The 15167-nt window shown below is 39.1% G+C and overlaps 2 protein-coding genes across 3 annotated transcripts in view; one reads left to right on the forward strand and one right to left on the reverse strand.

Moving 5' to 3' along the window:
- On the forward strand, positions 1–12188 carry acad9 (acyl-CoA dehydrogenase family, member 9). The gene is made up of 18 exons (XM_058372953.1): positions 1–258; positions 2347–2440; positions 2519–2620; positions 2723–2829; positions 3786–3886; positions 3973–4051; positions 4402–4576; positions 4736–4809; positions 4915–4990; positions 5073–5143; positions 5228–5347; positions 6543–6671; positions 6934–7013; positions 7102–7228; positions 8354–8431; positions 9191–9319; positions 10851–10923; positions 11171–12188. The coding sequence occupies exons 1-18, from the start codon at positions 70–72 to the stop codon at positions 11269–11271; spliced, it is 1905 nt and encodes a 634-aa protein (XP_058228936.1). The 5' UTR covers positions 1–69; the 3' UTR covers positions 11272–12188.
- The window catches only part of cfap92 (cilia and flagella associated protein 92 (putative)), a 12806-nt gene continuing 9253 nt past the window's right edge, over positions 11615–15167 (reverse strand). For both annotated transcript variants that reach the window (XM_058372951.1, XM_058372950.1), the window contains exons 13-19: positions 14381–14660; positions 14121–14285; positions 13708–13911; positions 12544–12697; positions 12249–12457; positions 11969–12069; positions 11615–11804 (exon numbers count right to left, since the gene is read on the reverse strand). In XM_058372951.1, coding sequence (XP_058228934.1) covers positions 11615–11804; positions 11969–12069; positions 12249–12457; positions 12544–12697; positions 13708–13911; positions 14121–14285; positions 14381–14660 — 1303 coding nt within the window. The remainder of the gene's footprint in view (positions 11805–11968; positions 12070–12248; positions 12458–12543; positions 12698–13707; positions 13912–14120; positions 14286–14380; positions 14661–15167) is intronic.

Below are 15167 nucleotides of genomic sequence, written 5' to 3' on the forward strand. Positions count from 1 at the left end.
TCTGTGCGACGAATATAGGGTAAAGGTTTCACGGGTTACAGCTGCAGAGGTAACTCAGTTGGAGAAGTTATGTACAAAACGATGAACCTCAACAGAATCCTTGCTTTGACAAAAACAGCTAAGCTCGGGAGGACATTACTCTCCAGCAGAGCCGGTAAAGAGCTGACCTCTCGGTTTCACGTGCCTCACCGCTGTGTCCAGACGAGCTCCAGGAGTTTAGCCTACGCCAAAGATCTGTTCCTGGGGAAAGTGAACAAGGTGGGGGAGAACAGACATGTATGGCTTAATGTAAATACCTGTAGGGGAATTATTAAATCACTGAGCTTAAATGTTTAGCCCTTTTTCGACCACTGAGACTGTGTTGGTGTTATAGAATGAACCACAAAAATGTAAATGCCCTTGTAAATGAATGATCTCTGGTCACTGTGAGTACCTGTTCACAAATACACTGCTCACAAAAAGTTAAGGATATTTGGCTTTTGGGTGAAATTTATGGAAAATGTAAAAAGTTCACGCTACAGTGATATTATATCATGAAAGTAGGGCATTTAAGTAGAAGCATGCAATGGTGATTTCCTCATCTCAGACTATTTATTGAAACAAAAGCCAACAGCAGTGGTGGGTATACCACAACAAAAAATGTCAATGTCTCAATAATTTGTCATGTGCCCCTGACCATCAATTACAGCTTGACAACGACGTCTCATGCTGTTCACGAGTCGACTTATTGTCTGCTGAGGCATGGCATTCCACTCTTCTTGAAGGGTGGCCCTCAGGTCATTGAGGTACTGGGGTGCAGGGTTACGAGCCTCTACACGGCGACTCGGCTGATCCCATAGGTTTCTATGGGATTCAGGTCTGGAGAAAGTGCAGGCCACTTCATTTGAGGTACCCCAGCCTCCAGCAGCCGTTCCCTAATGATGCAACCTCGATGAGCTGGAGCATTGTCATCCATGAAGATGAAATTAGGCCTGTGTTGTTCATGCAGGGGCACAATGACTGGATTAATGATGTTATTCAGGTAGTATTGGCTTGTCACTGTACTATTCACAAGATGTAGGGCAGTTCTGTATTGAGTAGACACACCATAGCGTTCTATGCAACATCATTGGCGGCCATCATTTCTGCTCAATGTGAATTGACTTTCATCAGAGAACAGCAGTGAGGCCCACTGGTCCCTCGTCCAGCGTAAATGCTCCCTGGCCCAACGCCTGTGCCTGGTGATGTGGTCAGGTACCTTTGCAGGTCATCTAGCACGCAGACCATGCTGATGTAAACGGTTTCGAATGGTCTGACATTACACTTGGGTGCCTCTCACCTCCCTTAAATGTGCCTGGAGTTGAGTGGCATTCATCATCCGGTTCCGCAGGGCACTGTTCACAATGAAGCAGTCATCAACGTGGGATGTGGCCAAAGGACGTCCACTTCTATGCCTTTCTGTGATTCTTCCAGTCTCTCTGTATCTCTGTCGCAACCTGCTGATGACACTTTGTGACACTCTAAGCTCAGTGGCCACTTCCCTCTGAGAACATCCTGTTTGAAGCCTCGCAATGGCGAGGTACTGTTGATCAATTGAGGTCAAGTTTGATCAAGTTAGGTGTGGTCTTGGTCTCATGATGTGAAAATGTGAACAGCATGATGAAGAGGACTGTTTAAATACAATTCTAATTGGACCAGAAAATTTATTGGTCGATTCATGGTATCAAACACCAGTTGTGAATTTTGCCGTTAAGCACCTTGTTAGAGAACAGCAAGTTATGCAAAAAGTACTGAAACACTGAACAGTTGGACATGTGCATTCAAAAGTGTAGAGGTCAAATTAAGTTCACTTGTAAAGGTTATAGAGCATTTTAGGTGTTTCCTGAAATTTCACCCGAAAGCCGAACATCCTTAACTTTTTGTGAATAGTGTATGAAAGGAGCTTTAGACAGTATATCTCTAGCCAATCATTTAACACATTTTTGCATTTTAAACAGAAATGATCAGTCTAGTTTCCATACAGGTCTTCTGTTGGTCTTCTTTACTGAATCTAAAGCTTTTCTTCACGTCTTTTCATTTTGTCTAAGGAATTAAAATCAGCAACCTTAATAAGTGCCGTTTTGATTTCTTACATATTTTCACTCATCAGCTCTTTTGTTAATTTCCTGAGAATTGTCTTGGGTCATGTCCAAGTAGGTTGATGTGGCATGCATTTAATTATGGATAAAAAAAAAAAATTCCAAGTAATTTTATTGATAACTATTTACAGCGAATGGTTATCTATTGGTCATCTATACTATAAATCTAATAACTATTCACCATTTTATCTGAAGTACTTATGTTTTGTCAATCCATTCCTTTCTTTAGGATGAAGTCTTTCCTTATCCAGAAATCAGTAATGAAGAATTAGAAGAGATTAAACAGTTCGTTGCTCCGGTGGAGAAATTTTTCAGCGAGGATGGTGAGTGAGCTGATTAAAGATGTCTTTCTGTAAAGTAAACCAGTGAAACCGTGCTTAATACCTAACATCTCTCTTAAGTGGATTCTAAGAAGATTGATGAGGAGGCGAAAATCCCTCCTGAAACCTTGGATGGGCTGAAAGCACTGGGGCTGTTTGGAATCCAGGTGCCTGAGGAGTATGGTGAGACCAACCAGACATCTACTGACTTAATGCAAGACCCGTGCATGGTGTTATGACCGTGAAAGATACTGAACATTTAGAGTATATTTTTTTTTTGTACAGGCGGCCTCGGTCTCTCCAATACCATGTACGCTCGGCTGGGAGAGATCACATCCCTTGATGGATCTATTGCGGTCACACTTGCAGCACATCAGGCCATTGGATTAAAGGTAAGTGATGGTATTTCGATGTACACACACACACACACACACACACAAACAAGCTGCTATACCTTGTCTGTTGACACAAACTAGAATATAAAATAAGGACAGAAATTTTTAGCTAAATGATCATACTTTATCATTAATTTGCTGAGCACCTTGTAAAACATTTTATACTTTAAACCCACAGCTGCAACTTGTGGTCATGAATTACAGTGGGACAGGGTGACATTAATAACATGGCCTCAGATAAATGAAGTCATGAGGCGATTACACTTGACTTATGATTTAGATTCCAATGTAGTGAATTTTAGACTCATCTTCTAATAAGCAGTTGAAACCTAACAACATAGTGATCCAGCATGCAGTCTAGCTGATCATTTTGTGCAGTTTGATACATCCCTTTCTTCAGCTATGTCTGACATGGCAGGTCTGGTTTTCAGGTTTTTAGCAAAAAAAATATGAAAGTAGCAGAACAAATTAGTGTATTGGTAAAGGGAGACACACTGTTGTTCTTTTTCTCAGCTTTGGCATAGGAACCAAGGCACCTGTGGTACACACACATTTCTGATGTACATATATTATCCACTCCATAATCCCTGTGCCTGTGCTAATCTTTGTTATATATCTGTTGGTACAAATAATTCTGTACATCGAAGACATGCTTTTTTTGCAGATACACTGATCTCGTAGAAACTTTACATTTAATTTTATTTTTTTTTCCTTTTAAACAATCAATGGAATATTTTTAAATTAGCCATACTTAGCAACTCTGTTATGAACTGTCCTGCCTGCTCCTCTTCCTATATATATATATATATATGGCTGGTTTTAAAAGGCTGGTGCATGATAAGGTTTAAGAATATAGAGGATATCTGGGCTCATCTGGGTTTTGGTTAATTGAGGCAGTGTATTAAACTCTGTAAGGATTAAATAAGTGAATCTCACATACACTGTTGTTTCAGGGAATCCTGTTGGCTGGAACTGAGGAGCAGAAAGCCAAATACTTGCCCCGACTGGCTTCAGGAGAGCATGTAGCAGCGTTCTGTCTGACTGAGCCGGGCAGGTCTGATGCCATTACCTCTAGATTGTACTTTTCATGCTTTTTGACCCTAGAAAATCATTAATGTCATAATGTCTTCTTTGTTTTAGTGGAAGTGATGCTGCCTCTATTCAGACACGGGCTACTCTGACAGAAGACGGGAAACATTTCCTGCTTAATGGCTCAAAGGTGGCTATTATTAGTAATAAGTGGGCATGCAAACAAAATAATTTTGACTTCTAGATTTTAGACTTATGTATTTGAATGAGTCAATCAGTGTTAAATAATCGGACATGTAATGTATTTTTTTGTGTAAGCTCATTAAGTCAAAGCCTTTTCAAATATATAATTCAAATCTAACATATAATAACCTTGAAGTTTAAGGTTAAGATTTTATGGGAAATGGTTCAGCTGAGCTAGACTTCAGTTACTTATGAGCTGCATTATTTTCTTAGATCCATGCAGACCTAAAAAACTGAACTGCATTTAGACTAAAACAAAAATTTTGTGCATTTGATTTTTGTCTGCATCCCTTCAAGATCTGGATCTCCAATGGAGGGATGGCGGACATCATGACAGTTTTTGCAAGAACTGAGGTGATGGACAAGGATGGGCAAAAGAAAGACAAGATTACAGCCTTCATTGTGGAGAGAGCGTTTGGTGGGGTGACGAGCGGCAAACCAGAGGACAAGCTGGGAATCAGAGGCTCTAACAGTTAGTTCACAGTGTGTCCTTTACAATGTGTGATGTCCTTATGCTAACACATACTGAAGTCTTCATTTTAAAGTAGAGATTCTTGTATTTTCATATCCATCATTGGTACAACCCTTTAGTTGATGACTGCTTTCCTTGTGTCTTTTTTTTTTTTTTTAGCATGTGAAGTCGCGTTTGAAAACACAAAAGTGCCCATAGAGAATGTGATTGGTGAAGTTGGTGGTGGATTTAAGGTGATTACACAGCACCATACTGAGTAGTATTTTTCAGTATTTAAAATAAGTATGCTCCTGTGTGTGTTTAGCATGTTACAGTCTCATGTGTTTGTGTCTCCTCAGATTGCTATGAACATCCTGAACAGCGGGAGGTTCAGCATGGGAAGTGCGAGTGCAGGAATGATCAAGAAGCTGATTGGTATAAGGATGTTAAAGCGGACTAAGTGTTTTTTCGTGAAACAGACTGGATCAAGCAAAATAAGCACTGCTTTGTCTTACAGAGATGACGGCAGAATATGCAGGCACAAGGAAACAGTTCACGAAGAACCTTGCTGAGTTTGGGATGATTCAGGTATGCTGATCATCAGCACTGTAGGATAACGGCTGCTAGATAGTTGTTGGTAAACAAATGGGCTTTTTTTCGTCTTTTTTACAGGAAAAGTTTGCCATCATGGCCCAGAATGCATTTGTGATGGAGAGCATGGCATATCTGACCGCTGGCTTGATGGACCGGCCTGGAGTTCCTGACTGCTCTGTAGAGGCAGCCATGGTGAAGGTAAAGATTTTTGGCCACATTGTGACCACTCTTTTGTCTGCATTTTTGGTCCCTTCTTATCTCTGTCTAAGGGGGATGCATTTTATCATTGGGGCAGGAGTTTAGTGAAGTCCATGAGAGCAAAATTAGCCATGATCTTTGGTGAAAGTAATTACATGCTTGTCTTCACTGGAAGTAGTTTAAAAGAAGAATCTTGTGCTTGCAGTTTTACCAGCTCAGGTAGTTTTCTGCAAAAAAAGAACAAAAAAGCTGCAAGTTGCATCACAAATTTTCAAAGAAGCTGAAATAAAATCAAGGATTTTTTGATGCAACAATCACAAAAAAATCCTGGAGGGACTGATGGATTTTTTCAGGATCAATAACGTTTATCATGGGTTTATGTAAATATGTAAAAAGATGTAACTTAGAATAAGAGGAAAAAATCTGAAACAAATTAGGCTTAACCACGCTGGCACTAAGGATGAATTCTACAAGTTTAAGGCTTAATTTGCAAGAATGAAGTAATTCAAAAAGATAACAAAGATAAACTTTTATTGACAGTCCTTATACTTTTATTATAAGTTTTGCATAAAAAGATTTTCTGTTCTTTTCCTTTTATATGAACAGGTACAAAAATGATTAATGGCTATAGTAATTATATGTAAGCTACAGATGCTGTAGTTTAGGACGATAGGTTGAAGAACATGTTGGAATATTTCGTTAAGGGGGAACGAGCTAGAAGTAACATCTTGATAGACGATAGTGAGCAGCAATTGACTTTAACCCTCTATGATAGCAATGTTCAAAAATAAGAAAAAAATAGAAATGAATCGAAGCATCATAAAAACCAGAACTGTATTTATTTAAACATTTGTTTAGAAATGAATGAGTGTCTATAAAATTTGATGCCTAATGGAAAAGGCATTATGAAAAATAACATTCCACATGGTGCACCGTACCACATAAAAACCCTCCAGAAAATGATATCTAGGAAGTATTGTGCCCAAGTAAAAGCTTTTTATTTGTTCATTATTAACCCCTTTTATTATTATATATAATGCCCCTACAAAGTGAAGAAAATGGGTTTGTTAACCTAAGGCAAATGCATTCAATAGAACCACTGGGGAAAAAATGTACAATAGATTACAAAATTCAAGATGGATTATATATTTGTGGTGTGGTATTTTCATGTGTGTGTGTGTGTGTGTTTCTGCAGGTCTTCAGTTCTGAGGGTGCTTGGGTTTGTGTGAGTGAGGCATTGCAAGTTTTAGGAGGAGTTGGATATACCAAGAACTACCCTTTTGAGCGCTACCTCAGGGACTGTCGAATCCTGCAGATCTTCGAGGTATCTGAACAAAGATTGGAGTCATATTATACAGATTGGTCCACTTACTACATACTTTCCCACATATTAGACGTCTTATGATTGATCAAACATTACTGAATAAATTTGCAGCAATTTATCTGGGTTGTGGATTGGATTCTGGCTGTGCTTAGACAATATGAAGTATGAAATATTCACTTGACCACTAGAGGGCACATGATGCTTGATATAAACGTATTACCTAATTATTTTCCTTAGATTTTTTTTTTCTGTCTGCTTGTAGGGAACAAATGAGATCCTGAGAATGTACATTGCTCTCACCGGAATGCAGTATGCAGGCAAAATCCTAACAGGAAAAATCAAGTATGTATAAACTGTAAATATGTCTGTGCCTTGTCACAGTTAAAGAATGCAGCAAGGTAAACTGCTTGTGTTTGGCTGCCTTGTTTAGGGAGATGAAAAAGGGGAATGTCAGTGTGGTGTTTGAGATTTTGGGGAAGAAGCTGAAGGAGTCTCTGGGGAGGACCGTGGACTTTGGCCTGACGGGCAAGGACGGTGTGGTTCACCCCAGTTTGACGGTATCTAAATTTGGTATTATGTGGTCTTATCTTAAATCTTTTAAATCAACACGTCTGTATGGAAATCTAGTAAAAGCAAATAAAGCATGAAGGTGAACGCTGTTAAAGCTGATGATTTTCTTTTAACAGAATGGCTTGAAGTGTTTTATTGCTCTTATACCACTACATTTTGCCAGTGATTACATCATTTTGTTTATTAACGAATGACACATTATAATTTAATGGACAATTTAACTCTCTCTGTTGTTAATCATTGCTTTTTGTGTTATTTTGAAAACAGAAAATCCTCTGCTTAAGACTTTTCTGGGATGGAAAACTTATAGACATAGCACTAAAATGTTAAGCTGCCACCTTCTTACAGAAAAATTCGACAGTTTTCTGAGTTAAATAACACCACTTTTTATGAGGATTAGATCATGGGAAGTGTCCGCTGTACAGATCCCTGTTAATATAGAAAAAATAACAGAGAAAGTAACACATTATAGGGTTTCAAATGAGCTAAGTCGTAGAAGAAATGCCTTTTACAACTTTCTCGAAAGTACACAATCATGTGAATGTTCTGTATATATTTTATACAGACTGGGTTCTGATGCTTAAACAGGTTAATTAATTCAGTTCAGTTCAGTTGAGTTTTGGACATTGTCTCAAAGCAGCTTTACAGAATATAAAAAATACAGAATAAAAATGATAAGGTTTGAATGTTGGACTTGTATTTAAATTAAATTTATATTTATTCCTAATGAGCAAGTCTGAGGTGACTGGCAAGGAAAACCTCCCTGAGATATGAGGAGGAAAACCTTGAGAGGAACCAGGCTCATAAGGGAACTTATCCTCATCTGGGTGACACCAGAGAGTGTTAACAGAAATGTTGTAATGTAATAGAATAATGATTTCCATCATTATGTAATTTTTATGTAGCCCCTTGCACATTAATATAAAACATGATTGGAATTACAGCTGAAACCATTGGCAGGGCTGTACTGTTATAACAGATTAATCAACACCTATTGCTTTTCCTTCATTCGCAAGTGAAACTGATCAAATGTGACGCATAGTGAGTTGTCTATTCCAGATAGAGTCTGTTTCATGTTGAAGTAAATGATGCCTTGCCTCTGTCTCATACAGGAGAGCGCTAAGATGTTGGAGCAGAACGTGGCCTTGTTCGGCTCCACTGTAGAAAGCCTGCTCTACAGATACGGAAAGGTAAACTTCTTCTACTAAAAAGCTTGATAAATGTTCCAATAAATACGTTCATTTATTTGATCATGCTAAATTTACAGTGCCAGAAAATCTCACTGCCAAATCTTTCAGTTGCCACTGCGAAGGAATTCCTCATTCCTTGCCTCACTTTTTCCTTGCCTTTCGGACTTTTATGTGATCACTTCTTCTGTAGATTTTTTAAAATACCGCCAGAGAAAACATGCTATTGGTTTAACATCCCAGAGTGTTGCTGCTTGCCATAAGGAGGTGCAGGATAATTAGTGTGGGCCTGTTGAGTACTGTTGGGACCGCCTTGCTATTCCCCTATTTCCTGTTGCACTGAGGTAATGTGTGGCCTCATGTGTGAGACAGCTGTCCCTAGCTCTCCTCACCCTGTCTTCCTGGTTAAAAAAAAAAAGGCCATGCTATTGTAATTAGGACTCCAGTCACAAAGAGACATGAGATTTTTGGACGTTGTTCTTCGGCTTGATTTAATCACTGTTTATTTTTCCTTTACATGCGAAGGAAGCAGTTATAGCAATAAATCATTTTACTTGGTCACATCTGCACGGTGCATGGATTATATCAAGCTTCACAATGCATGCGCAATGGATGTGGCGGCTGACTGATTTTTTTTTTTACTCTCATGTTGATAATTGGTTAGCAAGAGTATTTAACCTTTAAGCATTTGTTTCCTAGGTTTGGCTTTCACTATGAAAGTTTCTCAAGGTTGTTGATTGCGTATCGTTCCATGTGTTTTAGACTATAGTAGATGAGCAACTAGTGCTGAAGAGAGTTGCCGATACACTGATTAACCTCTATGCGATGACGGCAGTGCTGTCCCGTGCCAGCCGCTCCATCAGCATCGGTCTCCGCAACCACCAACATGAGGTAACTATTTCGCAATCAACCAAGCTTCTCGACCAGACACCTGACAGCCTTTTACCCAAACACAGACAGCATTTCAGTCAATTATCCATCAGAACCTCTCAACCAAACACCACAAACTACAAGTTCGCATGTAAGCAATACACCACAAGGTTTCTAGTAAGAGGCTGGCCAAAAAAAAAAAAACAGCATAAAAAGAAGTGCCACCCATCACTTAAAATCAAGACATGACCAAGTCGTCTTCACTATGTGTGCCAACTGGGTCACTCGAGACTCGAGATCAGATGATAGGAGAAGCCTTTTATGACTTATGTGTTAAGTTAGTTGTATGTCTTGCAAAATAACCCCAAAACAGGAAGTAAAATTTCAATTCATTTATATTTTTATGTGCATTAAGTGGATAAGAAATACAGTTTGCTGTCATTCAGTGGAATGCAAGTACATTTGGAATTTAATTTAGTTTAACAGCCATGACCAAGAATTTCTTTAAGAAAAAAACCCTGAAGTATATCTAGCCTGCGCTGTGAGAAGATCTAGACTTCATGCTCATCACTCTGGACATCTATACATGCAGTATACATGTTGTTTTTAGCGTCACTCCTCTAAAGTAACCAACAGAGCATTACACTGCTGCAGTAGAACATTAGTGAGATTCTGAGGGCCGATGGATGAGTCAACGAACACATCCGGAGCTCTTACTAAAAACACTCTGTAAAAAGGAGAGATTTCCTTTTCAAAACAGTTAAAAAGAGCCTGAGAAATAGAAGCTGTTCGGTTTCATGTAGCTAACTATGCTGTCTGTACAGACAGCTGGCAGAGCTCAGCTATCATTTGTAGACAGCCAGCCAGCCAGTTAACAAGCCAACATGACTTTGTACAGAGTTCAAAATGAAATCACTAATGTTATCCTGCCAAGGGCAAAGCAATTCTGTTCTGGAAAATCGGTTCCCACCACACCCTCCTTCTCTTCTGCTAAAAGTGGCCACTTGTGTAAAGTGTGTGATGTACACCTCAAGCCAAAAATGAAATGAAAGGAAATAGAGTAGAAAATGGAGTAGAGGAGAGGCCTGGTATTGATTAAAATGGAAAAGAATCATTTTAATGTTGAGCTAGGGGCCCATTTCTGTGCATTATAAGACTGTGCTTATTAAAAAACATGATAATGACTCCATGGTGAAGTATCATTTCATCTAATAGTTCTGATCTTACTGTGTGATGATTTTGTTTAATACATTTTTTCATTTAGCAGACACTTTTATGCATAGCAATTTACGATTGCGGAAATGCAGGCGAAGCAATATATCAAGCAGAAGACAATATAACTAGTGCTACCATACAAGATTTTTGTTTGAGTGTTAGAGGAGAGGTGTAGAAGTTAGGACAAATTCAGGCTTAGTTAAGTTACAGTATATTCTTCATACTTGGGCTTTGGTTGTTGTTAAGAAACCCCTGCGTAAGCAAGCTGTGTTAATGCTAATGTTAACTTGCACAGTGCTGGTATTGTGTTTTTTTGGGGGGGTTTTAACTGGTGTAGGTGCTGATAGCAAACACCTTCTGCACGGACGCTTTCTTCAAAAACAACTACTGGATGACTCAGCTGCAACGAGGTGAGTACTATACAACAGTAATTGAGACCAGGCCTGGTGCATTTTATAGCATTGGGAGACAAAGCTCCAGCATGTGGAGTATGGTTTCGCACTTAAAGTCTTCTACCATAAGTCACTCAGCACTACATAGTCTTCCACTTGCACCCAAACCAATTGCTTCAGCTGCCTGAGACACCTTCACTTAGAATGGATTGGATTCTACAGAATGGATTGGTTTTTGTCAATAATTAAAGCCTATTCATTCCAGATTCTCCAGAGAACAATGATGCCAACATTAAGAAGATTGCCCAGGAAGTCCTGGAGAAGCGAACATATATCTGCTCCCACCCTCTTGAAAGAACGTACTGATGCGGCACTTATGGCTCTAGGTGTTACTGTACTGCATTCTGATTGGATGTTAGGCATATTCTGGATGATTCCGGTTTAGGTCAACTAAATTTGTCTAAAGGTCCATGTGTTAATTTAACTGAATATGCAATCTACCACCTTGCTCTTATCAAAATGTATCATTGTAAATACTAGTCTCCATATTTTAAAATACAAAACGGCATTAGTAAGTGAAAAAAAACTGTGACAACATTTTCTACTGGTTAATTCTTTTTTTTTAATCAACAGGGATGTATATGATATAAGAAACAATAACACTTCTTCATACGCAATAGCTCTGAAGCCTGGAGCTGTACCAGCCTTTTTACTTGATGAGAACAGCAACACTGTTATAGGTCCTCATTTCTATGACATTTTGCTTGTGTTGGGTGTTTAAATCTGTGTTCGTGTTGGCGGTGTTCTGAGGTGTTTGAAAGACATGCAAACTTTTTTCTTCATCTCTAAGAGGCAGGGCAGTTCGCTTGTGTTGAAAGGAGTGTGGCCTCCAGTAACGCCTGTTAAAATAAACCTTCAATTACTACTTTTTACTAGTTTATTCTTATCCTTTGATCAAACAATCTTGATAAAATGGAATTTTTTTAGCCATTGATTGTTAGTGGTAGTTAGTGGTCTTCTGGTAGTTTCTAAACCAGAGGGAGGAATCAAACAAACTACTCACCCAAACTGGCACTTGCTGTGTTCACTAGCAGGTCTTGGATATGTCTGTGTGTCTGACGAATCCAGTTTATCTTCCTGCTTTGTGTTAGTATATGGCATGGGCTGAAAATACACGGAGTGGTTACACTGTTCTGTTTCTGGTGTGTAACAGTTGAATGAAACCTGTCGTTTAATGTATATTAAATCAAACTGTGTGAGTATAAAGGATTTTGCAAATTTGATTGTATAGACCATTTACTTAAGGTTCACTAATTTTATGTTTGTGTTGGGTAAACCTGTACCAGTGATTCTTTCCATGCTCTCAGAGATAGCTTCATAGGCTTGTCCTTCAGTATATCATTCAGTTTATCCAGCCCTGCTCTTCTCATATGGCACTTGAACTCTGGGACTCGACCACAACTTGCAGACTCTTTATCAGGCAAGATTTTTCTCAGCCATCTGACATACTGAGCATGTGCAGCTTGAAGCTTTTCCTGATGCAGAGCTTCTCCTATAAGAAGCCCACAGAAAGCTGAGTGAGTGAACATTAGATATCGATTTAAAAACCAGCAACACAATTTGTGCCTAGATTTTTACCTGCAAGGTGAATAGTAACTGGGGGTACTGGACTAAAAACAGCAGGTGGTCTCCGGTAAAGCTCGAAGTCCTCGTGCCGTTTGTTCCAAGGCCATCTGGTCCTGTTCAGGACTGGCTTAAGTATGTTCTCATGAAGAATGTTCTCTTTCCAGGGCTGATCATGGAGAACAAATATTCACACTGTGATAAACTGTGGGTCAAACCTGTGTTGCATGTTAAGCTGCAATTTTTTTATTCAGTTAAGATGAATTGTATAAGTGAGATATTCCTGTAGAGCAGGGGGCATTAGTTGCTGGTCCAGCAAACTATTTCAGCAGATCGAACCGAGTATGCCGAAAATACTGTTGCAGAAACACTCGACACCTGAAAAAAAACTGGCTGTAGTTTTTAAACATGAAGTATCATGACTGATCCACTTTTATGACTTGTTTCGAGCATGTAAAGTATTTCCCTAATGGTAGAGTGGTGGAGTTTTTTGCAAACGTTTCACTGTTTTACTCTGTTCTCTTTCATTTACCCTCTCTGATCTGATTAGTGAAGAGATGATATGGCTTGTATAATCTCTAAAGCATATGTTTAATTTGTTTATGTCCATGACATTAGTCAAAAGTGCTAACATGAAGCGAAACAAAACATAACCAGGTCAAATTGAGATGTCTTATTTATAGCCATGAACGAATCAGTAAAAGGTAAATGCTCTCACCACTCAGTCATGGCAGTTATTTATCCAGACATTTGTGAGCAAGGACTTTAAATAACTGGAACAAAAATTGAAATATCCCTGCACTAGAGGATATCGCAAGACTTTCCTCTGTCATATATTCTCCAAGACATATTTGTTCAGTTGGCTTATGCTCATTTTAGGACAATAAATCTCACATTCAGTGGATCAGATAAAGCGAGTGTCTTAGAAAAGCCTGGTCATCTGGTTAAGACCTTTGTAGTTATCCATCAATCTGCATTGCCATGTCACATTACAGGCAACCAAATACCCACTTAAGATCAGAGGTGGTGTGGTATGTACGCAGCATTTAAATGTCTATATTCTTGCACAAGCTCTCTGGAATGACCATAAAATGAAATTGCTTCTTGGGAGGAACATGATGGGGATGGAACCTGAAACTCGTGGGGGCTAACAGGGAACACGCATGACTGTGACATCACCTTTCTAAGCTCCTCCACCCGAGCCTCTTCTGGGTGTTTGTTGGATTCCATGCTGTCCTTGAAATTATAAAGGATGAAGCCATTGCAGGTACGCCACGCAGCTCGAGACCTGGCCTCTGAAGCCTTATGCTCAGCCTCTACATCCACAGGGTCCAGTGTGAAGGAGTGGTAATGCTGGCTGTAGGTGAACCTGCGAGCTGGCTCCTAGAACACGTATAGTTATGTGACCATCTAGAAGTACATTTCTAACATTCCCAGTTAGAGTAAATATTAGAATGTAAATAAAAAAAAATAGAATGAACTTATTTGATATACGACTTTATTTGGTCTGAAATTTCAGTTAACATTTTTACAAAAAAAAAAACCCACTCTGTGGTGTGCTGTTATAGGAAGATAATTTTCCCCATTCTGACCTTTGCCATCTCTTTATACAGTAGCCCTTTAGCCAGACTGGTACTGTTCATTGTCTGAATACTGTAGTTGTGGGCAGACTGACCATCATCAGCTTTAGCTACAAACACTTTTGGCTTTAGTGTCTGTAAAGCACTCGTCGCTTTTCGGATGTCCTCAATGTTGGCCTGAAGCACCAGCAAAGAAACACAATTTTATTACACATCACATTTTATAGATGATATTTCTTCACCATTATATTTTCAGGAATGATTAGTCATACCGGTATAAAATTTTTCCTGCATAGCCCTTCATTTGTCTGACTTTGTTTCCATGCCAGATAGTTTTTATTGTAGTTGTCGAGGGGTATATATGTCCTCTGTGATACATCAGGATGCGAAATAACCTTTGTGTCACTGCTGTCTGCCATTATTCTCTCCACTCCTCTGCTATTTGGTATAATTCCAAACTCTTTCCTCAAGTTGAGAACCATTTCAGCTGATGGGAACAGGTTGTTTTGGACCACATCTTCAAGTTTACTCACTTGGCAGAGGTGATTTATTCTAAACCAGGAAGATCAGATCAAACTAAATAAAAGCATAACAGTATAACAACATGAATCTGGGGAAAAAACCTACCCATGTGGAAGTGTGTACGTGTACTATTATTTAAGTGCTATTTTGCAAGCATTTCTATGCAAACATGCAATGATGGTTTTTATCAGTCTCTCTCTCTCTCTATTTAAAACCACTGACCAGTGAATTGAATAACATTAATAATCACTGCCTTCAGGGAATTCTCTTGCCATCAACTTGTCTGCAAAAATGTTTAGGTAGATGGTGTCAAAGTAACATCCAGATGAATCCAAGGACCTAAGGTTGTTCAGCAGAACATTACGTCACACTGCTTCAGCCAGCTTCTTATGGTAAGTTACACACACTCAACCATGTGCCCATATGATGTAAAAGAAAAAGTGATTTATCAGACCAGGCCACCTTCTTCCATTGCTTCCACTGGTCCAGTTCTAATGCTTACCTGTCCATTGTAGTCAGCAGACACAGGTCAGCATG

The sequence above is a fragment of the Hemibagrus wyckioides genome, linkage group LG21 (assembly GCF_019097595.1).
Source record: "Hemibagrus wyckioides isolate EC202008001 linkage group LG21, SWU_Hwy_1.0, whole genome shotgun sequence".
Classification (NCBI taxonomy): Eukaryota; Metazoa; Chordata; class Actinopteri; order Siluriformes; family Bagridae; genus Hemibagrus; species Hemibagrus wyckioides.